This window comes from Taudactylus pleione, unplaced genomic scaffold, assembly GCF_031769625.1.
Source record: "Taudactylus pleione unplaced genomic scaffold, aTauple2 ptg000064l, whole genome shotgun sequence".
Classification (NCBI taxonomy): domain Eukaryota; kingdom Metazoa; phylum Chordata; class Amphibia; order Anura; family Myobatrachidae; genus Taudactylus; species Taudactylus pleione.
The window spans coordinates 5,216,674-5,243,877 of record NW_028284466.1 but is presented as its reverse complement, the minus strand read 5'-3'; the positions used below and the strand labels follow the sequence as shown (position 1 = coordinate 5,243,877).

Genomic DNA, 27,204 nt, shown 5'->3' with positions numbered 1-27,204 from the left:
TACCCAGGCACAAGCTTGTTGGAGGGACCCAGCTGCTGAGTGGGACATTGTCCCTTTTTTTTGAGAGGGGGAGTGGATCCACATCCCTTATTTGGCCACGTCCCGGGTACCCGGGCCCTTGATGGCTCTGAATGCTATTTATGGGGTAAATTTACTAACATTATTATTATTATTATTAAAAAATCAACACAATTCATTTCAGATGCTTGTTTACCTTTAATGTAACCACGCAACCAAAATAATGCAAGTGTAAAAAACAAATAGACAATTATTAAGGAAAATAAATGAAGATAAAAAGCCTATAATACCCTGGTTGTACAAGTGTGCACACTCCTAAACTAAAACATTTTGTAATCGGTTTCTGTTCTTATTATAGCGGTGAGTCTTTCTGAGTCTCTATCAACTTCACACACATGGACTCTGTAATTCTATCCCAATCTTCCATGCAGCAAAGCTCATGGTTCTTCAAATTGGCGATTTCTTGTGCTCATCCCTGCTTAGGTCACACCACTGGTTTTCACTAGGATTGAGGACTAGGGAAAAGTGATAAGAAAGTGATATGGTGCCAGCCAATCAGCTCCCAACTGTCATTTTTCAAACACAGCCTGTGAGAGGACAGTTGGGAGCTAATTGGCTGGCACCTTATCACTTTCTTATCACTTTTCACTCCTAACACTGCTTAGTAAATAGACCCCTAAGCAGTGTTAGGAGACAGAGTGAAAAGTGATAAGGTGCCAGCCAATCAGCTCCTAACTGCCATCTCACAGGCTGACTGGCTGGCACCTTATCACTTTTCACTCTGTCTCCTAACACTGCTTAGTAAATAGACCCCTTTGATCTTCCATTTCTGGTGCCATTCCTTGCAATGGGATACATTCAGTATCCTGGCACAAGGGATGCCGGCAGCAGCAGCTCCTGCCCTCTTACCTGAGGGGGGCTGCCGCTGCTGCTGACTTGGATCCCGATGCCTGCTCAATAATTCTGGCAGGCACCGGGACCGGCACATGAGCGACTGTGGCACCGCGCTTGCTTAACACCAGCTTCTCGGGGCTGCATTGTTTGCAGCCCCGAGAAGCCCTATTGGGTTCCCCGAAAGGCAGAGCAGTGGCTTCCACAGGAGGGTATGATCGCAGCCTGGTCTGGCAGTGTCAGGTGGAGGAGATACCTCACCCTGGCTGCCTGTCTTCAGCATGACTGGCAGGTGGCACTTCCAATGAGAAGCTACCTCCAGTCACAGTGAAGCCGGTGGAGTCACGGACTGCACTGGCTCACTGAAGTGGCGGATTTACTGGTGGACCTGAGCTTCGCAGCCCCTAGCTAAGATTCGCCACTGGATGCCGGCGCTTAGTATACCGGCGCCGGAAACCCGACACCTGTCAGAATCCCTGCGCCGGCATCCCGAAGGTAAGTAGCGGGGTAAGGGGGAGGTTTGGGGGTAGGTGTTAAGGTTAGGCACTAGTGGGAGTGTTAGGGTTAGGCACTAAGTGGGGAAGATTAGGTTTAGATCGCAGGGAGGGGGAGGTTAGGTTTAGGTGCTGATTAAAACCAGGTGAAATCCAGGTTTGAATTTAGCCAAGCACAGAACTTGTGTAATTCATATGTGTCCCAGATTAAAGGGATGTTATGAGCTTGGATGTAAATTTTTTGTGAGAAATAGCTTCCATCTTGTCACCCTATCCCATAGACCAGACATGTACAGACTACAGAGACTGCTGTTACATGCAGGGAGTGATCAAATCCTGACAGAAATTCCTGCAGCTCCTTTAATGTTGCACTGGGCCTCTTGGCAGCCTCCCTGATGAGCTGTCTCCCGTCATCAACGTTGGAGGGGTGTGCTGATCATGGCCATGTCCCTGTTGTGCCACATTTTCTCAACAGTGAGGATAGTCACAGTGTTCCATGTTATGACTTTGAACTCTTTTCCCCTCTCCTGATTGGCTCCTTCCAGCAATGAGATTCTGCAGATGCTCTGAAAGCTCCTTGTGGACACTGGTCATCGCAATGGAAACCCTACAGGAGCAGCTGTTTTAGGGTTAATCACAATCGCACAATCGCTTTGTAATTACCTCTGAACATGATTTGTCTGTGATTGTTCAACTCTGAACTCAGCAACAGCCACGTTATGGAAGGGTGTGCACACTTATGCATCCGGGATATAGTGGGTTTTTTAATTCAATTATTTGTACTATAAATTGTCTAATTTTCAATTGTATTTTGTTAGTTGCAAAGTCACATGATTTATCTTAATTTCAGGCTATAAAACACAAAAACCTGCAATTTCAATAAGGGTGTGTAGACTTTATATCCACTGTTGTTGGGGAATGGTTTATTGCAGATATGGCAAGTAAAGCCAATTATTTCCCTTGTTTTAAGCTTCTTACTACAGCTCACTCAGGCCTGAGGCACACTAATTACATCTGCTGCTTGTAATCCAGTTCTGGCTTCTGCCTCTCTTCTGCATTTGCAAGATTAACACAACTTTACAAATCCCCTTCACAAATGCTTCTAATTAAAGGGAAGTAATATAGACTATTTTACCTTTTTATTGCTTTTTTGTGTAGGGACAGTCCCAAGTTCATTACTGCAGCAAACATTGAGATAATAGCATTAGATCAGCAGATATAATTTAATTACATTGATTCATTTAAAGTGGGAACAGGAAATAGAAAAAATTAGTTCTAGATCAAGAAAACCATGGGGATATTATAATATTTACATAGGATGTACATTTAAGATGTATATTAGTGATTTGTTCATTCGAAATACAGAAAGTGGTTCTCCAAACAGTGGGCCTGATTCTACATAGGACACATCTATGAAAATGGACGTATCTCCCGTTTTTGGGCAGACTGCGCATGCATCTAAATTGAATAACAAAGTCTGAGCATGAAACGTACAATGTGCCCAAAGTCATAAACAGGTACAGTACATAAATGCTGTAACCAGTGCAAATGGAGACCAGCATGAAGTATCTAAAACGTGCGTAAGGGTAAGGGACGCTTGTTTCTGCCTGATCTCTTGCAGCTAGCATGGGCCTGGTGTATGTGCTGTAAATGGCAACTGTTGTGTAGGGAACACCAAGAAAGTGGGCAGAACAGGCTTGCGACTTAGGGGCTGATAAAGCCCCTGGTCCACGGTCCAAGCGGACAATTAGTAACCTATACACACTTACCTATCGGCTGCACAAGTTGTGATGTCAGTGTCGGCAGCAAGTGTAGGGGCGGTAGGCAGATGCACCGATATATCTATCAAGAGTACATCTGCGGGTATGTAAACCCAATATGTCTTTGAACTACGTCATTCACAGACATATCATGTCGGCCCTGCAGCACAGCCGATACCAATATATCTTTTATATCGACACAAGCTGTGCTGCAGGGCCGACCTGATATGTCTGTGAACAACGTTGTTCAAAGACATATTGGGCGGGATGCAGCAACCTGAGAAATGCGGTCAAACCCCCAAAATGCGTGTTTGACCGCGATGCAGTCCGGGCTTGGTTGCGGTGGGTAATGCAGTCCTGATGGTGTTATCCCTCCCCCCAATGTGGCGCGTCCCTCCTTCTGCACATGCACAGAAGGTCGCCAGAGGGGCTTCTGGGTCATAGACTCGGAAGTCCCTCCATCCAGTAAGAGCTGCCCTTTGCGGTGCTTTCATGCATATCGCGTTACCAAAGCCAGCATGCATGTGAAGGGCGGTGGGATGCACTGCGATGCGTCATGCATCCCGCTCAGTGTGTGTACACACCCGCCGATATACTCACGATATGTTGTTCGCTGATCGGAAAAATTATATCTCTAAAAGTGTGTGCCCAGCATTACAATTTTTACTTAAATAAATAGAAATCAGGACTATCTTTATTACCTATGTCAACTTTGCGTCTTCAAATGTACTTTCTCGTGTAAATTTCAAGTGCCAATGAAGTTGAGATGAATAATTTCCTGTTTTGTTTGGTTTGATATTAATCATGATCACATTTTTGCTTGTTAATAATTAGTTTATGAATATGATACATTTGCTGTTGGAACGCTTTCAATTACTGTCTATCTTGATCTCTAGCATTGTTCAATTGTTACGCTCTGGGTAATTGAGCTTAATGTAATTACTGAAGTACAGGGAGAACTCATGTGTTACAATATCTGACTCTTTGTCTATCACTGACATTAATCAAAATAAGCTCATTAGCACCTAAGATCTACTGTATATTGGATAAACAGTGAGCATATGTTACACCGATCCTTGCATAATATCTAATGGCATTCAAATTTCAATTGCCTAGTACCTCAAACCTTTCTACAAACTTAAACTTTCATCACCTTATTAAGCATAATGTTTTCAGGAAACTTTTTAATGTTTAGACACCAGTCGCAATAATCAGTTTTCCCACATATCAGGCAAACTGTAATTCAATAGCACTGTCAATGAATTTTACAATTACTCTAACTTAAATTGTTTCAAAGTATCTATCATATCTCTACTTGACATGGCTGCATCCTGTGTTCTTGAATCACTACTAATAAATTCAGCAGTGCATGCTAGTGCTCAGGAATCCCGATTTTTGGGAATCTGCACATGTGCAGAACGGGTCTGTGATTCTGCATGCAGTCTGGCAGCAGACTGTCAGAGATTGACAGTCTGCTGCAGGGGAGGGGGCGGCAATGACCTCTGCTTCTCAAAACGGAGGCGTGTCGCCACTGTTGGGGAGGAGTGGCGAGGCCAGGAGCTCCCTCAGCCAATGGAGATTTCCTGGCCTCTGTTACTCATCTGCGATGGTCGGCTTGTGTGACCCCATGATCAATCAGCCGGACGATGGAATTGCAGATGATCCAATGCTGCGTCCTAGGACGCAGCTCAGATCAATAATGCATGGATAAGATGTAGCATCTTCTGCTGCATTACCATATTACAGCTATCACAGCTGCTAACATGTTAGCATCTGCAATAACCTCTGCGTCCTCTGCTTTATCACCACTTAGTTCAGCCAGTTGTTGCATTAACATATGAGAGTGAATACAGTGCTGTGACCACAACAGCATGCCACTCAGAATTAGGCCCAGTGTGTGCAATATATAGAGGATATACAGAGAGTAATGTGTTCCCTTTTATTATAATATGGTACCTTCTGTCTGACAACCCCACTCCTAATTGTGTATGATGTCGTTGGTAGAACTGCTGAAGACATTGAAGGGGCTTGTCTCCGGGCATTAGCTCTGAAGGGGGCGGCTTTTACCCCTACCTCCTTTTTGCCCCTCACCCTGCTTCCTCTTAGCTCTGCTTTGGCTTTGGGAGGCTTGGAGGCAGAGCAGCATATAGCCAACCCGGAAAGAAAGACCAGTAATCAGTAGCATCAGGTGAGGGTGGTATTTTTTTTTTAACGAGTATACTGTACGATTATATCTCGGTGTACTGCTGAGGTTTGGGTTTTTGGTAGGGTGGGGGTAGGGGGTGTGACTGGGTGCTGCTGCAGTTGGATTGTTGGTAGAGGGGCTAAGGGCTCTATTGTTAAACATTATTTTTACTAAAATAAGTGAAAAAGGGTGTTTTCACACCCTTTTCACATTATTTTAGTATCACCTAAAGTTACTAAAGGGCAATTGGAGTAGAATTCGTAAAATTCTACTCCAAACCCTAATTATCACTTATTTTTAGTAAGCAGATCGCATTTCCCATAATTGTAATGGGAAATGTGATCTGACCAAAGTTACTAAAAATAAATTGTGAAAAAATACCAGGGTAAGCTCTGTGATAATAACGCCACCTGGAGGTGGCGTTATCCAGGATCTCCCCCGGTTACCGGACTCCTACTCTGCTCTAGAAGGCAGAACAGAGCCGGGAGCCGGCCCCAGTGATCATCTAAACAGACCACACGCTGATACTCTGTAAAAAAAAGTAAAAAAAAATTAGTAAAAAAAAAAAAAAAAAAAACTTACCAGAGTCCAGGGACCGGAGATCGGGACTCCCGTGATGTCCTCCCTCCAGTCAGCTGGTCTCTCATTCTGCACTGTGACCTGGTACCCAGTGCAGGATGGGATGTCAGCTGACCGGAGCCACGAAGGACATCACCGGAGCATCGATCACCGGAGGTAAGTGTAATTAAGGGAGGGGAGGTTTCAGGGGGGAGGGGAAGGGTCGCGGGTGGCGCGAGCTTGGGGGGCGGGGCTTAGCAGCAGCCGGTCAGCGCATGCATGGGCACTTGTCACTGAATTTTTTTCGAAAATACCGTGATAAGTGTGCGGAGGGGATTCGCAGGACAGAGCTTTATCGCAAGCTCTGTCCCTGCAAGGGATTTTTAGTAAATCCCAGTGATATTGGCTGGTAATATGACACTACAATCTGCATTCAAAATGCGGATTGTTGTAAATAGAGCCCTAAGTGTGTCTCTGGGTGCTTCTGGTGTTGAAGTGTCGGACAGAGAGGTGGGAGTATTGGTAGGGCGGCGGCACCAAATACTGTATTGCCTCTGGGCACTTGCTATAAACTTATGCCCCTGTTTGATGTTATAGCCTCTGTCTCTTTCTTTGTTATACAGTATTTTATTAACCACTTAACTGGTAAATTTTTATTTACAAAACTGCTCCAAAATTGTCAGGTGTTTTTATGATTGAAATAGGTCAAGAAGATCTATTTAACACTTATCCAACACGATTTTATAAAAAAAATAAAATAAAATAATAATTTTCTTTTTCAACACTTAACATTAACATGGATTTTTACTATATTGGTCATTGATTAATCGAACAATCGATGTTCGAAACATCTCAACCATCGTGCCAGGTACACGCTGAGGGGGAATTACTTTACATTTCCTCAGCGACTACTCCTCTCTGCAGCCACCAGGTAGGGGGTCCTGCCATGCTGACTGATCAGAAGTGATCAGCTACACAGCAGACAATGGGGGTGGGTGTAGGAATGCAATGGGGCCAGGAGGTCCCTCTGCTAGGGTTGGATACTGGAAGATTATCTCCCAGCAGCCGGCCACTGTGCCTTACTGACAGGTTGCATCATTTGCAACCATGTCGGTTAACGCACTGAATATATGTAAAGTGCAATATGATTTATTACGATAATGCTCAGTTTATATTAAGTGCAATATGAGAGCTGGAAGGCTCTCTATGAATGTACCTGCAGAATAGGAGAGTGTCCATGACAGTTATATGACCAGACATCAATGCACATACTATACTGAGGATGCACCTTCATTATATCATACTCTGGATGGGTCTGGGGCAGCTATTTTTTCATCCTCGCTCCCCCTCATGTCAGAAGCTGCTGTGAGTATTTTAGATTTAGCACATGTTTATGCAATGGCGATTATATCACAACAACATTAAGCTTGTTCGAGGGTCAAAAAAAAACACTGTAAAGCAAGTACACAACGCACCACATACATGCAATTGTTTGTATCAAAAAAGTTACTGAGCTTAGAACTTGGGTTAGAGAGATGATCCTGCTGATGTGACACTATGAACATTACATACCCCAGATCATTAAACATAATAATCTGCAGCAGATCAAAGTCTGTGTTCTTCAGGAGGAATTCCATCTGAGGAAGCAAAACACAACTGAATGTGCATAACCACACTGAATAAATTACATTAGAGGTTTATGGCCCTCATTCAGAGCCACTCGCAAATAGCAGTACGCTCGTTGCGTTCCGATGTTGACTAACCGCGCATGCGTCGGTGTAACACTGCGCATGTGCGTACGGCAGATTGCGAGTTTTTTTGGTCTCGTTCGTCAAATAGCGTACAGGAAGTGACATGTCAAATGTGATTGACAGAACAGGGCGTTTTTGGGTGTTGACGGGGGTGGAGAAGGAAAAACGCAGGCGTGGCGAGGCGTTTTTGGGGCGTACATACATTAGCAGATGCGAGCGTAAAATGTGTTCGGACCGACTCATACATCACTGGATGATCCTCTTTCCCACATTGGCGATGGCCTTCTCCTCCGTCCCGGGACTCCACGATGTTGTTGCGATTAATCGCGGGTGGTCAGAAAAGCAATTAGTGTTGGATTGAAAACCGGCTTGGTATGTGTTTTGAAATCAGTTTTTGGGGATAGCACAAAAGCGTACGCAGGTGGAAATCATAGCTGCTAATGTCAGGATGACACAATCAATTTGCGTACATTTGTGGGGGTTTATTTTGGCCTCAATTTGGTGGTTAGGGCCTATTGTAACAATAATGTCATCATGTTTTAATTTTCTCACCATTTTATTTTTGCCTGTTGAATTTGCCTCGTTATGTGATTTTTAAACGTTCCTTAAAGAGCCCTTTTTTTTAAAAATTGTTTTGTTTTCTTTTGCAAGTTTTTGCCTTTTGGGCCAGGATTAAATGTCACAATACAATGTCAGATTTTTGGCGTAAATTTATTGGCCAAACCAAAACTAAAATAATAAAAAATTTGGGGACATCTTTTTTTGGCAAAGATCATTTCCAAAATCAAACAAATTGGCCCAACATAACTGTAGACATAAACGTACAACAAAAAATTAAAAACATTTCACAAGAAAGGAGAGGGAAGTTTTGACCAGAAAGGAATATGAGCCAAGCACAGAAGGAGTGTGGGAAAAGTCGCCATTGCTGTCACCGTTTTTTCACCCGTTTGGATGGGGGAGGGAGGGCGCCAGACCGGGTCCGGGATGTCATCGGGCTGGCCTGTCCAGAGGCAGATGTTGTGGCCTCTGGACTAGGCACAGGGCTAGGCACATTTGGAGGATTGGCTGATGTTGTGCCAGAGGTGGAGGATCCTGATGTTCCGGCAGGAAGGGAGGTCGGCTCCACCATGTGCTGACGAACGAGCTGCTCCAGGGCATTGGCGATGCGGATGTTGGCCCTGGTATTTTCCGCCAGGGCCTGACCAATGGTCACGTTGGCCGCAGCATTTTGCTCCAGGGCCTCAGCCACCCGTAGCAGACTGGCGTCCATCCTCTGCAGAATCTCCGTATGGAAATCCGATCTGAAATTGAGTTCTGTGAGGAGGGCCACTGCCTGCGAGGGGGATTGCCCTGGACTGGCTTCTGCAGGGTCCTCAGCCGGATGTACTGGTTCCTCCCCTGCAGAGCCAGCAGAAATTCGGCGGCCAAGGCTCCCCTCTGGAGCAGACTCATCCGCCTGTGTCTCTGTTAGGAAAAATGAGAAAAGACTCACATTAGAATCTACATATTGGCCTACTAACATTTCAGAGTTGGTGACATCAAAAGATTTACCTGGGACAACATGAGGAGCCGCAAAGTCTGGCATGTCCGTATCCATGTTGGACACGCCAAACACCTCCACAGGCTGCACACACCCCTGTGCCAGCTCTTCTAAATCCGTCAACTCCAATGACACAGGGGTGGGACCTCCACCTGTCCCCCTTGCATGCCTAGCCCTGTCCGCGAGTTTTTGCTTTAGGCGATATTTGAAATCGGCCCATCTGTGGGAAAAAATGGAAGCCATTATCCTTTTGTTTAAAATGGTGTTTGTTTTTAGGGGGGGCAAGTGTTTACTTACCGCCGTTTGACATCCCGGGCTAGACGGACATAATCACCCACCCTATTGACAGCAACGGCTACCTCTTCCCACATTCTCCACTTCTGGCTTATACTCATATTCCTGTCTGCCTGTGGCAGGATGTCCACACACTTCTGAATCAAAACCTCCATCTCCTTTCTTGTGAAATGTGGCTGCCTTTTTTTTTTGGCAGCTTTGGCCGGAATACTGGGCCCAGCAGCCTCTTCCATGTCAGCCTCCTCACCTATTTGTGTAAATATTCAGATTTCTCAAATTCACAACTTGCCCAATCTTATGTTTCAAATTAATCATTGATACAAAATGCATGAAAGACTTACCGCCTGACTCTTGGCCATTGTTTCCCTGGTCTGTAGCCATGTCTGAGGTCCAAACAAGAAATACACCAGAATTTAAATGTGTTTTGGTGACGTATTTATACATGCGTCCTTATTTTGCGGCCGCATCATTGATTGTGCGTTCCTATGATCCCTCCTTAATTTGTGCGGGAAACGAAACACTATTTATGGCTTGGTGTGTCTCGAGTCGAGGTGGCGTTTTTGGATTGTTGGAGGTTACCTTGGTTGGAGTTTCTTGTTTGCGGATAAAGGAGTTGGCGTTTGGAGTTTATTTTGTTTGCTAGATTTGCGTTTTTATTTTCCGTTCTCTTTTTTGGTATATTTTTTTTTGGCCTCGTTTCTTGATTTGGTAAGTTTTGTGAAGTCTAACTTTGGTTCAATTTTTTGTCTCATTGTGTTTCTTCTTGTTTTTAATTTTTGGATCCATAATTTCATATCTTTTAGCTTTTTTTTAATTTCAGAACCAAAGACCTTTTGATTTGGAATCTTATATATTTGCTCAAGGTAAGTCCATTTTTTATCTTGTATTTGCGAACTAATTATCGCATTTTTACTACTTACTATTGTGACTTGTATTTGCGAACTAATTAGCGCATTTTTACTACTTACTATTGTGACTTGTATTTGCAAACTAATTAGCGCATTTTTACTACTTACTATTGTGACTTGTATTTGCAAACTAATTAGCGCATTTTTACTACTTCCTATTGTGACTTGTATTTGCAAACTAATTAGCGCATTTTTACTACTTACTATTGTGACTTGTATTTGCGAACTAATTAGCGCATTTTTCTCAGTTTGTTTATTAACTTGTATTTGCGAACTAATTAGCGCATTTTTAAATGCTTATTAATCCTGTTAAATTTTTGGTGGTTGCCCATTGGCTTTTTTGGCTTACATTTCAACCCATTTTGATGTACTGTGTGCAATGTCGTTTTGCTCTTTGGCCAAATGTGTGTTTTGCATATTTTAAGTTTTGTCTATCACAAAATTTAGAAACATAAATGCACACACTAAAATTTTTCACATTATTTTTTGGATTAATTTCAGTTTGGCCGTATCATGACAATACCCCGGCATGTAAGCAGCAATGGATGGTATCATCAAGCTAAATTGTTCTTAATTTTCTTTTGGGGTGGGTCCAAAGCCTTACATTCCAATCTTGCCATTTCAGGTTGATCTTGGGCGGATTGTTCTGGCCATGCTCCCGGAAGCCGACCAACCTCAATCTCGTCCCAGGCGTAGGCATCGTAGGCGTGCAAGGCCCCAGATATTTCGAACACGTGTCACCCTTTTTGGAATGCCCGATGATGAGGTTTTAAGACGCTACCGTCTTCCTCCCAAATTCATCATAGACACTCTCTCATTAATAGAGAGTGATCTTGAGCGGCAAATTGACAGTCCAACAGCAATACCACCACTTACGCAATTTATGGCGGTGTTACATTTCTGTGCCTCAGGATCGTTTCAAACAATGGTGGGAATAGTGGCGGGCATCTCACAATCCTCCTTTTCCAGGATCCTGAGGGCAGTGATGGAGGCACTTTTCAAGCACCTCCATCATTTTATTAAAATGCCTTTGGATATGGGTGCCCTTAGTGTGGCCAAGGCCAATTTTTACCAAATAGCTGGCTTCCCACACATCATAGGGGTTGTGGATGGTACTCACATACCACTTCAGCCTCCAGCACGGCTGGAGGCAATATTTCGCAACCGAAAACACTATCACTCCCTGAATGTAATGGTGGTATGTGATGCCTCCCTCCAGATCCTGTCCCTGAATGCAAAATTACCAGGAAGTGCACATGACTCCTTCGTCATCCGGCAATCAGGGATATGGCACAAATTAACCAACCTACAAGCTGGTGATGCGTGGCTTCTGGGTAAGTGTAGACCTTTAGTACATAACAATGTTAAGCTTGATACACAGTGATCCTGATGTTGTCTATTCTTTTTCACAGGAGACAGTGGATACCCTTGCATGCCCTGGCTGCTCACTCCTTATTTGGCTCCCACACCAGGTCCACAAAGTGAGTTTAATACCGCACTTACAGCCACCAGGCAAGTGGTGGAGCGCTGTATCGGCCTTTTAAAAGGCCGATTCAGATGCCTCCACCGCTCTGGTGGCGAGCTCATGTATTTGCCGGATATGGTTTCGAAAATTGTGGTCCTGTGTGGGATCTTTCACAACATCGCCATAAGGAGTGGTGTTCCAATGCAGCCAGAGGATGCCTTACCTGAGGATGGCCCCCCCGAGGTTGGTCGGAGGTCAGTATGTGGGGGGGGCCATACGCGATGATGTGGTGGCCCGATATTTTAGGTAATTATTGACCAAACAACAGTGTGTATACCCAATGTGTTACGGTTTTTTAGCGTTCATCTTTTTTTATATTAATTTTTGCACCATCGGGAATATATTCTGACACCAATATTGCAACACCATATTTTTGAAATGATGTGGGCATGGACCTTCGTCAACCAGTTCTTGATTTGTTGTGTGTTTGTTTCGTGTTTTTGGTATGTGGTGTATTTCTGATTATCACTGTGTGTTTTGTTTGTGAGTGACCACTTTGTATTTTGATTTCTGTTGTGAATAAATATTTGGAGAGTGTAATTTGTTTCCTTTTTGGGCACGTTAGAAGCAAGTGTAAACAAACTCCCAAATGTTAATTTTACCTAAGGGCTAACCCAGTAATGAAGCAAGTGGAGCTAAAATGTAATATGTTTTCGGGGTACTAACCAACACAACAAGGAATCCTGTACAATCAGTTGCCTTCGTAAGATTGTCCTAAGCAGTTTGGCCACCAAATAGGAACCTGAAAAATGGTGTAAACTATCATGTTGACCACCACAAAAAAGGAAAATGACATTGGTACTGGGAGGTGTTTCTTGTGCCTGTTTGCATTCAAAATACAACACACAATCTGTAGTGAGATTCTGTGGCAATCCTTGCTTGAAGAGTCTACTTATGTCAGTGTAAAGAATCTTGGAATTTACTCCAAACGCATGAGACAGAGCTTGATTTAAAACTGATTTATTATGAAACAATTAGAAAATAAAATAAAAAACAAACTAATTCCTAAGGAGGACCAACAGATGGTCAAGGCCCTGCATAAGCCCGGTGACCTGCTCCCGCATACGGCCCACACAATTAATTATTTGTTCCCGACGCCTCTGTTCCTCTGTGGGTGACAAAAGTTTGGGGATTAATAAATCGATAATGAAGCAACATTCTAAAAAAACACAAAACAAGCAAACCCAAACTTACTAGCTTGTGGGCCAAAAAAACATTACACGGATAAAACCCAGAACCCCAAAATGTCGTAGGCCAAAAATACAAGGGCCCTAAAAAAAGGCACACAGGTGTGATATGTGTATGGTGACATCAGCAGGAACAGGTAAAGACAACCCCCAAAAATACCCTAAGGCGACAGAAAGCCAAAAAAAATGGGGACGACACATGATTACATACAAACAGTTTGTGGTGTCCAAAATTAAATTTCAAAACATACCGTTCTCCAAAACGCCAGATCCAGAAGCCACTCCCTGGACCACCTCGGAGGTGGCTACATTCCCCAAACCAAGGGGCAAGGTGTTTGAGGAATCCTGGGAGGGGGTATTTGGAGGAGGGACGGATGGAGGAGAGGGGGAATTGGGCTGGAGGGGAAGTAGGCCTGAAATTTCGGCCACAGGGTCTGGGGAGGAGGGGGTAATTGACGAATTGGGGGTTGGAGAGAGGGGCCGGGACCGGCGTCTTGTCTGGCGATGCCACCGTAGTGTTTGCTGTGTCCCTAAAAAATGCAAAAAAAATTGTGGTTAGTTTCAACAGGAATCCAAAAAAAAAAAAAAGAAGACTAAATAGGACAGACATGAAAACATGCACATGCAGATATGACTACAATGACTCAATAGGACAGACATGAAAACATGCACATGCAGATATGACTACAATGACTCAATAGGACAGACATGAAAACATGCACATGCAGATATGACTACAATGACTCAATAGGACAGACATGAAAACATGCACACGCAGTTAGGGCCCACAAGATAAACTTGAAAACCACACAGTCCAGAACACTTACTTTCCGCAATCTGCATGCGAAAGCATGCCAGCAAGCGGGGCGTCCGCCGGTGCAGGTCCGACCACCTGCGCTCCAGCTGGCCAATATGTCGGCGTGAGCCGAAGGAGCGCAGGCGTCGACGTACCTCCGCATATGCGGAACGCTTTCGCCTATTGGAGATGGGTGGAGGCTGACTGGTGATCCGCCTGTCCATCACCTCCGTCAGCACCAGCAGTTCGCGCCTGGTGAATACGGCGGATCTCATGATGGCAATGGTGTTTTTTTGGCAAAATATTTTTAATAAAGCACCCCAAAATAATTTGATTGGCTAATGTATTTGGGAAATTAACAGGACAAATTCTATTGGTTAGTGTATGAGTCATGTGTTCGACAGGGCCACAAATCTCTTGAGAGTTATGATAGGCTTGATGCAGTGACATGCGTAAGCAAATTTAAATAAAGAAATGAACCACAGAAAAATTGTGGGGAGACAAACAAATAGAACAATTGTTTAATTGGGGCTAACATGTCTTTTGAACAATAAAAGCGAAGGTTTCAGCCGTACGTATTCTGCGAGCAAATACAAACACGGACAAGATTAAAGTTTATTGCATTGTGTTGAAAAAAAAAAAACAATTAAGCTAATTGATACATTGATTGACATGATACGATTGAGGGAGGTAGGCAGAAAAAACGAGCAGGTCATCGGAATCTGACAGTCCCACTTCCGGTTTGTACTTGTGCGTGCGTTCCCTTCAAGCCATTTCGGGGATGTACGCTCGCTATTTGGCACGCTCGTTAGTTAGAGGAGGGGTCGCCTGAGTTTGGGGCGGATTTTTAGCTGCATACGAAAATACGAGCGAGTGCTTGAATTTAAATATTTTTTTACGTACGCCGAACGTACGTACGCCCACTTGCAAGTGGGTCTGAATCAGGGCCCATATGTTTGTAACTTCACCATATGGGACATTATTTCCCAACTCCAGTCCATAATTTACATTATGCTTTGTACATTCCATTATAGCAGTGTATCTGCCTCATCTTTTCAACTCCTCACACTCACTTATAAAGCCCTTAGCCAATCCTATTTTCATTTCTGACCACATCCCCCTTTACACTCTCACCTGTCTACTAAACTCCTCAGAAGAACGTGGCCTTTCCTCCACACTGATTACTTCCTCCCACTCCTGCCTCCAAGACTCTGCGTGTGATGCTCCCTACCACTGGAACTCTTCCTCTCACTATCAGACTCTCCACCTCTCTACAAAACTTTAAGCGGGCTCTCTATCAAAGCCTTCCAGGTCTCATCCTAACTCATCTCTTAATGCTCACTGTCTCTCCACTCCGTGTCACTTTTCTGTCTGCCACTCCCCTTTAGAGTGTAAGCTTGATGAGCAGGGGAGGGACAGGGCGGCATAGCCCTGTTAATGTGCTGCACTAAACCTTTGGGTATTATGACTGTTGCTGCAGCAATGTTTTTAAACCTTATCCGTGTTCTGCAATATTTTGTACTGCCACTTTGTTCTTGTTTTGTTCATAATATTTCTGTTAATGTAGTTTGTAAGGAGCTGCGGACCCCATGTGGCGCCATATAAATAAAGGATAATAATAATAATAATGTCTTACCATGTTTTTCATGAGGGTAGACGCCAGTTCTTCATTAATGCTTACTTCTGCGATTGTTACGCTCATTCGGACAACGTAGAAAGTGACTAAAACACAATTACAGGGGAGAACAATAATGTCAGACATGCAACACATAAATACAACAGTCACTGGAATTGTTTATATACAGTTGTATGCACTAATGGTTATGACCTCTAGTACGTGTAACAATTACTTTTTGGTAACAACATTAAACTTCTACATGATAATGAAAAGAAACAAATGGCAATAAAAATGATAATTTTTTTTTTTGAAATGTGGACAGGTAACACATTACTCCTGTGGAAATACAACAATTTGATCAGCGTGGCAATGGCATACAGAGGCCCTGATTCAGAGCTGGACCCTCTGACAGAGCGCTCGCTCTGAATCAGGGCGTTTTTTTTTTTTTTTTTTAATGGAGCGGCCTCCTGACCGCTCGCATTGCTGTGGGTTGCCACCCACAGCTAATGCGAGTGGCCAGGATGATGGCCGTGATTGTCAAGACCATCGCGACCATCGGGCTTGCGACGAGACCCTTGTGGTAGGGTCTCGTGGCCGCAAGCCCCAGAGAGCTTTCGGCTCTAACAGAGCCGAAAGCTCTCACTGACATCACTTGTGATGTCAGTGGGTCCGCCCCCAGACGGTAGGTGTTTTCTTGGGAACGCCTCCGTCTGGGCAGCCACCCCCCGGCCCGCCCACCAAAGGGGGCATGCTGTCACTCAACATCGACAGCACGCCTCCTTTGGTGCGAGACCCAGAACGATGGATTGCCCGTCGCTATCTGGGTCTAGCGCATGCGCACGACGGAGCCGGCTCCGTCGTGCACATGCGCTCTCGGCCACCATCGACCCAGTTGCGAGCATATAGCGCTTGCGACCGGGTCTGAATCAGGCCCAGAGATAAATGCCTCTGGGCCTGATTCAGAGCTGAACGCTCTGACCAGAGCGCTCGCTCTGAATCAGTGCCCTACTCCCTGAAAATGGAGCGGCCTCTTGGATGCTCGCATAGCTGTGGGTTACCACCCAGAGCTTATGCGAGCGTCCATGATGATGGTCGCGATGGTGAAGACCATCGCGACCATCGGGCTTGCGACGAGACCCTGCGGTACGGTCTCGGTGACCGCAAGCCCTGGAGTGATTTTGGCTCTATCAGAGCCAAAATCACTCCCACTGATATCACTAGTGATGTCAGTGGGGCCGGATCCAGACGGTAGGCATTCCCATGGGAACGCCTCCGTCTGGCAGCCACGCCCCTGGCACGCCCACCAAAGGGGGCGTGCTGTCAGTCACCATCGACAGCACGCCCCCTTTGGTACGAGACCCTGAGCGACGTATTTCTCGTCGTTCGCCGGGTCTCGCGCATGCGCACGACGGAGCTCCCTCTGTTGTGCGCATGCGCATTCGCCCAACATCGACCCGCTTGCAAGAGGATCTGAATGACCCCCTCTGTTCTATTTTTGGGAAGTGCTTCATGCAGATATTTTGCAGTCACAGAAGAGCACATGACAGCAAAATAATAAATATGTACTGTGTATTGTTGTGATAAAGTGTCATTGTATGAACTCAAACTGCCACAGAGTGATTAATGCAGTGATAAATCAATCAGCAGAGGCTTTCCTGCATCATGTCTACTAGATTCCACATATAGGGCTCTATTTGCTACAATCCGCATTTGTAATGCAGATTGTAGTGTGATATTACCGACTGAATTCGCATTGTGAATTCAGGCAATATCACAGGGATTTACTACAAATCCCTTGCGATAAAGCTCTGTCCCTTCGAATCCCCTCCGCACACTTATCACAGTATTTTCGCAAAAAATACAGTGACAAGTGCCGACACATGCGCCGAGCGACCGTTGCTAAGCCCTGCCCCCGTCACTAAGCCCCAGCCCACGATCGCGGACCCCCCCCGCGACCCCCCTCCTCCCCCCTTGACCCCCCATCCCTTAATTACACTTACCTGCAGTCATCCTAGGCTCCAGTCAGCTGACATCCCATGCTGCACTGGGACTCAGGGCCTGATTCAGACCTGCACGCGAGCGCACAGCGCTTGCAAGTGGTTCGATGGACCCCCACTGCGCATGCGCACGGCGAGCGCGAGACCCGACCATCAACGGGCGCTTCGTCGCTACTGGTTTCTCACCAAAGCGGGGCAGCTGTCAATCGTGATTGACAGCTTGCCCCGTTTTGGAGGCGGGCAGGGGGGGTGGCTGGCCAAACGGAGGCGTTCCCGAAGGAACGCCTGCCGTTTGGGGGCGGCCCCACTGACATCACCAGTGATGTCAGTGGGTGAGCTTCCGGCCCTATTAGAGCCGAAAGCTCAATGGGGCTTGAGGGAACGAGACCCTACCACAAGGGTCTCATTGCAAGCCCCGATGATCGCGTTGGTCGCGACCATCGTGACCATCACCTAGCCGCTCGCTAAAGCGAGCAGCCAGGAGCGGCGGCAACAGCGCCAGCTTAGCGAGCGGCCAGGAGGCCGTCCTTAAAAAAAAAAAAAACAGGGACGCCCTGATTCAGAGCGGGCGCTCTCAAAGAGCATCCGGCTCTGAATCATGCCCTCAGTCGACCGGGTGATGACCGGACACCAGTGCCGGCTGGGAGACCAGCTGACCGGAGGGAGGACATCACTCGGAGCCCTGATCACCCTGATCAGGTAAGTTTTTTCTTTTTTACTATTTTTTTTTCAGCAGAGATCAGCATGTGGTCTGTTTAGACCACACAGCTGATCACTGGGGCGGCTCCGGGCTCTGATCTGCCTATTAGAGCAGAGCAGGAGTCTGGTAACCGAGGGAGACCCTGGATAACGCCACCTCCAGGTGGCGTTATTATCACAGGGCTTTCCCTGGTATTTTTTCACATTTTATTTTTAGTAACTTTGGCCAGATCACATTTCTCATTACAATTATGGGAAATGCGATCTGCATACTAAAAATAAGTGATAATTGATAATTAGGGCTTAGAGTAGAATTTTATGAATTCTACTCCAATTGCCCTGTAGTAACTTTAGGTGATACTAAAATAATGTGAAACGGGTGTGAAAACACCCTTTTTCACTTATTTTAGTAAAAATAATGTTAATAAATAGAGCCCATAGTCATCTCACATAGCGACCAAAAGACACATCAAGACCATAAATACTGTAATGCGCACTGTGTATGTGTTGTTGAGATTTTATTTCTATATTTCATTTTACACAGTGTACACTATAGGGTGTGCTTAGGTTTCCAAATATTTCTTCTGATATAGACATCTTAAAAGATCGGACAATATGGAGCGCTGTCAAACACACAGGGATACCATATCAATATAATAATATTCTAATATGTAATTGATTAGTGCATAAAAGAGTCATATACAAATAAAGAATTACAAGCAATCATCAGCTTGCAGAAGCAAGTCTATATTTGCATTAAAATATTTGAATGCTTAAATAAGTTTGAGAAAATATAAGCACCCTGTTTTTTATTTGGTGCAGTACTAGTTAGAGCTGTTTCTTTGTTGATAATTTATAATTGGTAGTAGTCAGTTGTCAGTCATTAACTGTAGCCTATTAGCTGCCGCGTTGAGGCGGGGTTTAGCCGTGGTATATTATGAAGGAGGAGGAGTCAACTTCCTCTTTGCAGCTTGCGATCCCGGACTGTTAAGTACCTGTGTCTTTATTGTCTCACAGATTTTGTTATACAACTTTAAAAATCTTTATTTCTCTTACTTTCACAGCTTTTTCTCACAGCCTTGCCCCCTGTCCCCTCTATTCCTTCGTTCACCTCTTTTCCTGCCTCTCTCTTTCCCTTCCATTTTCCTGTCAGGTAATTTCTGCCCCATTTCCATTCCCTTTTACTTTAACAATGCCCTGTCCGGCCTTCAGGCTTGGCTGGCGAGGTGCCCGGCAGGCGTTTCTGGCACCCGCCGCCCGCCCAGCTCTCCAGCGCTAAGCGGGACAGCGCGCCAGGGTGCCCCCCGGCTGCTAGCCCCGCCCCCAATGTAGCAGCCGCCATCTAAGACGCTGAAGAGGTTCTAATCTCCTCAGATTCCCCTCTCTCTGTCCCAGGGACCGGAGGCTTGGGGATTTCTGCAGCTCCTAGTATGTAGGCCTCCCCCAGGAGCCAAGATGACAGGCTCTTAAGTATCATGCAGTCCCCCTTGTTTTTAATTTCCCTAGGCCATCTTTGCAGCAGGATAGAGCAACCCCTTATGGGGGCTCTTGGCCCAGGTTGCTTGCACCAACATTGACCCCTCACCTTGCTGCGGATAGCACACATGCAGGGCCACAAGTTTGGAATTATGGGCCTGGCTCCACCCCCATCCTGCCTTTTGTTTTGCCCCTTATTTCAATCAGAGCTTATACCAGCAGCCATTCCCAAACCCATTTCCGGGTCTGAGCCACCAATTTTATGCCCCTTCATTCATGCAGGCACCTGGGCATTTCACTCAGCAATGAGCTGCTGCCCCGGCCATTTTTCCAAACCCATTTCCGGGTCTGAGCCACCAGCTTTATGCCCCTTCATTCATGCAGGCGCCTGGGCATTTCACCCAGCAATACGCTGCTGCCCCGGCCATTTTTCCAAACCCATTTCCGGGTCTGAGCCACCAGCTTTATGCCCCTTCATTCATGCAGGCACCTGGGCATTTCACTCAGCAATGAGCTGCTGCCCCGGCCATTTTTCCAAACCCATTTCCGGGTCTGAGCCACCAGCTTTATGCCCCTTCATTCATGCAGGCGCCTGGGCATTTCACCCAGCAATACGCTGCTGCCCCGGCCATTTTTCCAAACCCATTTCCGGGTCTGAGCCACCAGCTTTATGCCCCTTCATTCATGCAGGCACCTGGGCATTTCACCCAGCAATACACTGCTGCCCCGGCCATTTTCCCCCCTGTGCCCCAATTTGTTCCCGGGCAGCATCCAGGCCAGCAGCCGGTGAGCCAACCCCCTTTCCTCAAGCTCTGCCCCTGCCACCAACTCTAGTGCAGGCATCACCAGCTCAATCCCCTTTAACTGCCCCGCCACAGAGCGCCCCACCCGAGCTTGTTACTATCTGTGCACCTGCAGTTTCTGTGCCTAATCCAATTGTGTCAAGTCTACAGGTCTCTTTGGTTCAGCCGTTGGCATCCGCACTTCCGGAGATGTCATTGCAGAGGATCAGTTGTCGTCGTGTCAAAGCGCGGTGGGCGCACCACACATCGAGGGACAATGTTCTACTTCCAGGGACACACCTGCGATCCTGTCAGCATCCGGATCAGATGAGATGAGTTTGGCAGTACCTTCAATTGCTCCGCTATCAAATTCTGATGACTCTTTTGATTCATCTAGTTCGGGGGAACGGCCGCGCAAGCTCATGAAGTATTTTGTGCAAAAGTTGAAGGGTAAAGGCAAAAGAGCAGGTAGTGTAGCAGCCAGTTCGGTTCCGGATGCTTCAGGGGATGTGGTCCACTGCTCCAACACGGCAATTTTTAGGGGTGTTAGGTCCAAGATTAGAGAGTGAATAAGAAAAGGTCGGTACGTCGACATGTTCGCAATCACACATGACGCTAGGAAGGCATTAGATTCTGCGAATAAGGGAAGAGCGGCAGCTGAAGAAGCTAGGAGGAGTTATTAGAATTGGCTCTCCGGAATGTATGTGTTTGCAGCATGCTACATTAAAACACGCCCTGCTGAATGTTTGAATGTGTTCAAGTAATTACATTTAAGGCAGGGCATGCATTAGGAAAAAGCAAGATGTCCGTAAACAGCCCTTTTCGGCCCACCCAGGATTTAATACAGGGGGAAAAGGAAAGTGCTATGCATTTAATAATGCCCAGTGTAACAGAGGGGCTAGCTGCCGCTATCGGCACGTCTGTATGCTTTGCGAGGGTAGTCATCCGGTGAAAGACTGCAGTCGTCCCGGGGTCATGCAGCTGGTGAAGGGGATCAGCGATCTGGTTCTAAGTAAATCCGTGTCTCCAATTAATGTGGAGGTATTAAAGCGTTGGTTGAGGCATTATCCTCTTAAGGAGGAAGCAACCTTTCTATTACAAGGTTTTAAAGAGGGTTTTAGGTTGCCGTTGGTTCGTCCGGTTTTAGTTTTAGCTAAGAGGAATTTAAAGTCAGCAAGGGATTTTTCAGAGGTTGTGGCAGAAAAAATAGATGCAGAACTGAAATTGGGCCGTATGTGTGGCCCTTTTACCTCTCCTCCAGTAAAAGATCTTTGCATTTCACCGCTAGGTGTGGTACCAAAGAAGGAGCGAGGAAAATTCAGGGTGATATAACACCTGTCTTACCTGGAAGGTGGGTCAGTAAATGACTCTTTAGATCCAGAGGATTGTAGTGTTACCTATCAGTCATTTGAGGGTGCCCTTAGTATCGTCCAGGATTTTGGTAAAGGGGCTTTGTTAGCAAAAATAGATATTGAGTCTGCTTTCAGGTAGCTTCCGTTACATCCCGGGTCATTCAGGTACATGGGTTTTAAGGTAGGCAGCTCATTTTACGTAGACAAGTGTCTACCTATGGGCTGTTCTATTTCTTGTTCCTTTCTTGAGTGTTTTAGCTCCTTTTTACAGTGGTGTATTCAAGTGGGTACTAGCTAGTCAGGCGTAGCTCATTACCTTGATGATTTTCTTTTAATAGGGCTGGCCAATAGTGAGATATGTAGTGAGCTGCTTTTTTCGGTTCAAGCATTTTTCGTGTCAATGGGAGTTCCCATTGCACAGAAAAAGACAGAGGGACTGATCACTAAATTGTCTTATCTAGGTATTGAAATTGACAGAGATTCGGGGCTGTGTCGACTCCCCTGTGAGAAGGTGCAGAAGCTTAGCGAGTTATTATTACGTTTTGTTTCAGCTAAAAAAATCTCTCTAAAACAGCTAGTCATTGCTAGGTTTGCTCAATTTTGCTTGTCGTGTCATTCCCATGGGTAAGGTTTTTAGCCGCAGGCTAGAATGAGCCTCCGCGGGTGTAAAAAAGGTCCACCATATGATTCACCTCACTGCAGATATGAAGGAGGATTTTCAGGTTTGGTTGAGATTCTTGCAGGAGTTTAATGGGGTTCGCATTTGGCTCCCTTTGTCAGTGGCCAATTGTGAACTTCAGTTATATACAGATGTATCAGGTGCGTTGGGTTCTGGCGCATTTTTAGAGGGTGAGTGGTGTGCAGAGGCTTGGCCTAATTTGTGGATTTGAAAGGTTTGACAAGCAACCTACTTCTTTTGGAACTATTTCCAATTGTGGTAGCAGTTGAGCTTTGGGCATCGAGGCTTAGCAATCGGAAAATCGTTTTTTGGTACGACAACTTAGGGGTGGTTCAGGCTATTAACACTGGAGAACAAAAAAATATTTATTTTTTTTTGCCAAGGATTTAAGATCGGTTTGAGAGTACTCGCAGGTCCTATTTTCGCATTAGATCTTCGCTATGGCTGAATTGGCTCCAGTTTTCAAATTAATGAAAAATTATAAAATTCAATTATTTTCTCCATTTGAAGTACCTTACTAGTGTAAGTCTATTCTGTTAAGTAAAGCAGGCCTAGTTTTGCTTTTTTAACAACTACCCTCTTTCAACAATAAGAATTTGTTTTATTTGTGATAACTTAGCTGGTAGTCACATTTGAGACACATAAAACATTCAAATCTCCTCACTAATGCTGGGAGGAGGTGTGGCAGCGCACTGCTGAGCCTGCTGGGACATCCTCAGACCACAACCACGCCTCCTCCCAGCATACAGAGAGGAGCAACAGAGAGGACCGAGTGACGCGGTTAGCACACCTCATGTTCCTTTGTTCGGCCCTCTCTCTGTCCCACCACAACCAATTTCCCGCATTTGGGTTTGTTTTGTTCAGTACATCCTCGGCTTATGTTGGGAGTTAGCACTGAATGTGTGAAACAAAAAAATTTTGCCGTAAAAATTAGTTCTTCTCGGAGACGGTGTACTAACAACTCTGATGTTTTTTGTTATATTTGTGGCAAATATAGTGTTGCAAAAGAAAGAAAAAATATAACTGTATTCGTAAAACAAGCGTATCAGACTTATTTTGGTTGTCACATAAGCCAGCAAGACAAGATTTGGGTGCCTCACAAAGTTTGTAAAACCTGCGTGGAATAACTCCGCAATTGAACTAAAGGTGATCGAAAAGGACCAAAACATTTATTATTTCCAAAGCGCTAAAAGGTTGGGCGAGGGAGCAGGCGAGTTCAGGCGACTCACGTAGGCCCATAGATGTGGGTATGTTAAAGGATTTGGTGGTGGCGGTCTCAGGCATAGCTAAAGGTGAATTTGAAGCGGTCTGTTCAGTCTGTCTTTTGCGCTGGCATTTTTGGCGCTTTAAGAATTGGGGAATTAGCAGCAGTTAATAAGAAATAAGTCAGCACAGGGTTGCTATTTGATAATGTTGTAGTTAAGGCTAATTTAATCTTGTTAAAAATACAGAGATCTAAAACGGATCAGTTGGGTAAGGGGCGTTGGATTTCCGTCCCTTCACATCTGGAGCCGAGCATCTGCCCAGTAACGCTGGTCAAGACAGCGGCCTAGACCAAGGGCGCAATGGTTTATTCACGAGGATCATTCCCCTCTTTCTAAGTTCCAGTTTAATAAATGCCTGATAGCTCTGGACGTGCCGATTGATCAGTACGGCACCCATTTGTTTAGGATTGGGGCAGCAATATGCACAGCGGCATCAGGGTCCTCCGCAGAGGCAATCAGGCACTTGGGTAGATGGAAGTCTTCGGCTTACAAGGGTTATATAATATGTAATTTATTAGTGCATAAAATTCATATACAAATAAAGAATAAAAAGCAATCATAAGCTTGCGTAAGCAAGTCTATATTTGCATTAAAATATTAGAATGTTTAAATAAGCTTGAGAAAATATAAGCACCCTGTTTTTGATTTGGTGCAGTACTAGTTAGAGCTGTTTTTTGGTTGATAATTTATAATTGGTAGTAGTCAGTTGTCAGTCATTAACGGTAGTCTATTAGCTGCCCCGTTGAGGCGGGGTTTAGCTGTGGTATATTATGGTCAACTTCCTCTTTGCAGTTTGTGATCCCACTTACCCCACCAACCCGGTATTTTGTGAAATTAGTTTGTACCAATGATTATACGTTGGAATGTATTATGTTGTTTCTTCTAGCAGGAAACGCGCAGCGGGCAGAAAGCAATGCTCCTAGGCGGCTCAATTTAGCACAGCAGAGCTTAGCTAGCATTCCCCTTTTGAGACAGGCGAGTCGGTTACTACTTTAGGGCAGGGCTAGGTCTCCATCCTAGGGAGGGACCAGCACTGTGCTAGTTAAGGGAGGTGGTACTATCTAGGATGGTTTGCGCACGGGGTGGAAACTCCACCCCATTTTTGGTAAATTAACAATTATTATGAGCTGTGGATGGAGGTAGCACTGATTTTTCGCCACCAGGATTAATTCAAATTCTAATTCGATCTTAATAAATTTGTCTGTGACCTCTTTTTTCAAAATCTGTACAGTTGTCTGTGTTTTATTTATTATTTAAGTTAAGCTTAAGAGTAGTGTGTAAAATAATAAAACTATGGGTGACTTATACAGTGATTGTGACATAAGTTCCTGTTTTATAAGTATTTAATGCAAAATACCAAAAGGCAGGATGTGAATACTTTGTTGCAATTCTGCCGCAGTTTTTATAGTAACAGTTTTGGGTTGGGTACGGGATCCCGACTGTGCAAACGGTCAGAATACCGACACTCAGAATCCTGACAGATTTCTGTAAGTACTATAACCCTTACCCTAACTATCACCCTAAACCTACGCTCCCGCAGCCTAACCCTAACCGTCCCCTCCCGCAGCCTAACCCTAACATCCCGCAGCCTAACCCTAACCCTTCCCACCCAAAGCCTAACCCTAACCCTCCTCTCCCGCAGCCTAACTCTCACATCCCACAGCCTAACCCTAACCCTTATGTCCGGCAGCCTAACACTAATCCTCCACCCCAGCAGCATAACCCTAACCCTCCCCCAGTACCTAACCCTAGTTAGCAAGTATGGGATGTGACGTTACCAAGAGACCTGAGGAGGGGGATTATGGTTGTGGAGATAGAAATGAAAACTGAGATGATGGGGATGGGTGCAAGTTGCTGCAAAGGGTGCACAAAAATATACCTGGTGGATGTCCATCACAGATGGCAAAAAGCACCATTCTCACTAACTCTAGGTCCTTGCACTGGCATTTCTGTACCTATATATTAATCATCACATATACAGTGCTCACTATTATTATTATTATCATTATTATTTTATTTTTGTGCTTTCTGGTCACAACTATATATGGAGTCTAGGAGACTTGATGCAGCACTATACTGATTGCTTTATCACTGTGTTTATCACCCTGTGGCAGGGTAAGTGCATTCAATCACCACTTTAAAGAATTAAACTTTTCACAATAATAAATCCTATATATATTTCTTTATTGTTATTTTGGTTCATATGCTCCAGAATATCAATGGAAGCTTCAATATATGTGACCTAATAACGTCACCTAAAGTACTATTATTGGTCCATTGGGTGCTAGACACCTCATGTGTTATTCTCAAGTGTAAGTCAGTGCCCAGCTTGTATCACCTTTGAGGAGGTAGAAATTCAAATAATGGTGCAGGTGTAAACTAAAAAGACACTGGGGCTGATTCAGAGGGGGATGTGGGAGCGGCCCTGACTGCATCTATTCGACGTCGCCCTTCTGCGATTTTATGCTAATGCCACTACAAAGTCCTTCTCTTGTGTGCATCCTTACATCTGAAGGTGCCAGTACTGAGACGCATCCATCGGCACATGTTTAGATGCACCATCGGTCGCATCACCGAAACTTGCACCAGCCCTATGGCAGATACAGTTTCTCCACCCATCTATGGCCTTCTATATGAACGGTCGTGCACAGTGGCGGAACTTGTGAGTGGTGGGCCCAGGTGCAAAAATTTGCTTTGGGCCCCCCTCCTCTGTCCTACTCCAAGTTCAAAGTGCAGTGGGTGACAGGAAGAGGTAGAGGGTGACAGGGAGGGGCAAGAGGTAGACAAAGAGAGGCAAGAAGGTAACATATTATTTAAAACTCACCTGCCTGTGGTCCTCGCATCGGGTGTCAGCACTGCACAGAACAACGGAAAATGGCCACCACTGCCACTGTTCAGGTGTGCTGCACATGCGCAGTAGACTGTAATGACTCTGCGGTGGCCGGCCAGCCGCGTCAGTCGGCTGCCGGCCACCAGGGAGAGAGGAGGGGGCCCAGCACGGATAATGCACATGGACCCCCTCCTCTCTTAAGACACCCCTGTGACAGGCAGTGGGTGACAGGGAGATGCAGTGGGTGCCCGACACATTATAACACCCTCGTAGTGCCCCCCACATTATGTCAAACTGTAGTGCCCCACACATTAAACCACACTATAGTGCCCACACAGTATGCCACCTGTAGTGCCCACACATTATGCCACCTGTAGTGCCCCCACATTATGTCACATTGTAGTGCCCACACATTATGCTAAACTGTAGTCCCCACACATTATGCTAAACTGTAATCCCCACACATTATGCTACACTGTAGTCCCCACACATTATGCCACCTGTAATGCCCACACATTATGCCACCTATAGTGCCCACACATTATGCTACACTGTAGTCCCCACACATTATGCCACTTGTAGTCCTCACACATTATGCC

At 45.4% G+C, this 27,204-nt stretch overlaps 1 protein-coding gene across 1 annotated transcript in view; it reads right to left on the bottom strand.

The window, feature by feature from the left end:
- The window catches only part of ADGRG4 (adhesion G protein-coupled receptor G4), a 127,636-nt gene that overhangs the window by 67,480 nt on the left and 32,952 nt on the right, over positions 1-27,204 (bottom strand). Inside the window, 2 exon segments of the mRNA XM_088465848.1 lie at positions 7,479-7,543; positions 15,544-15,629. Coding sequence (XP_088321974.1) covers positions 7,479-7,543; positions 15,544-15,629 — 151 coding nt within the window.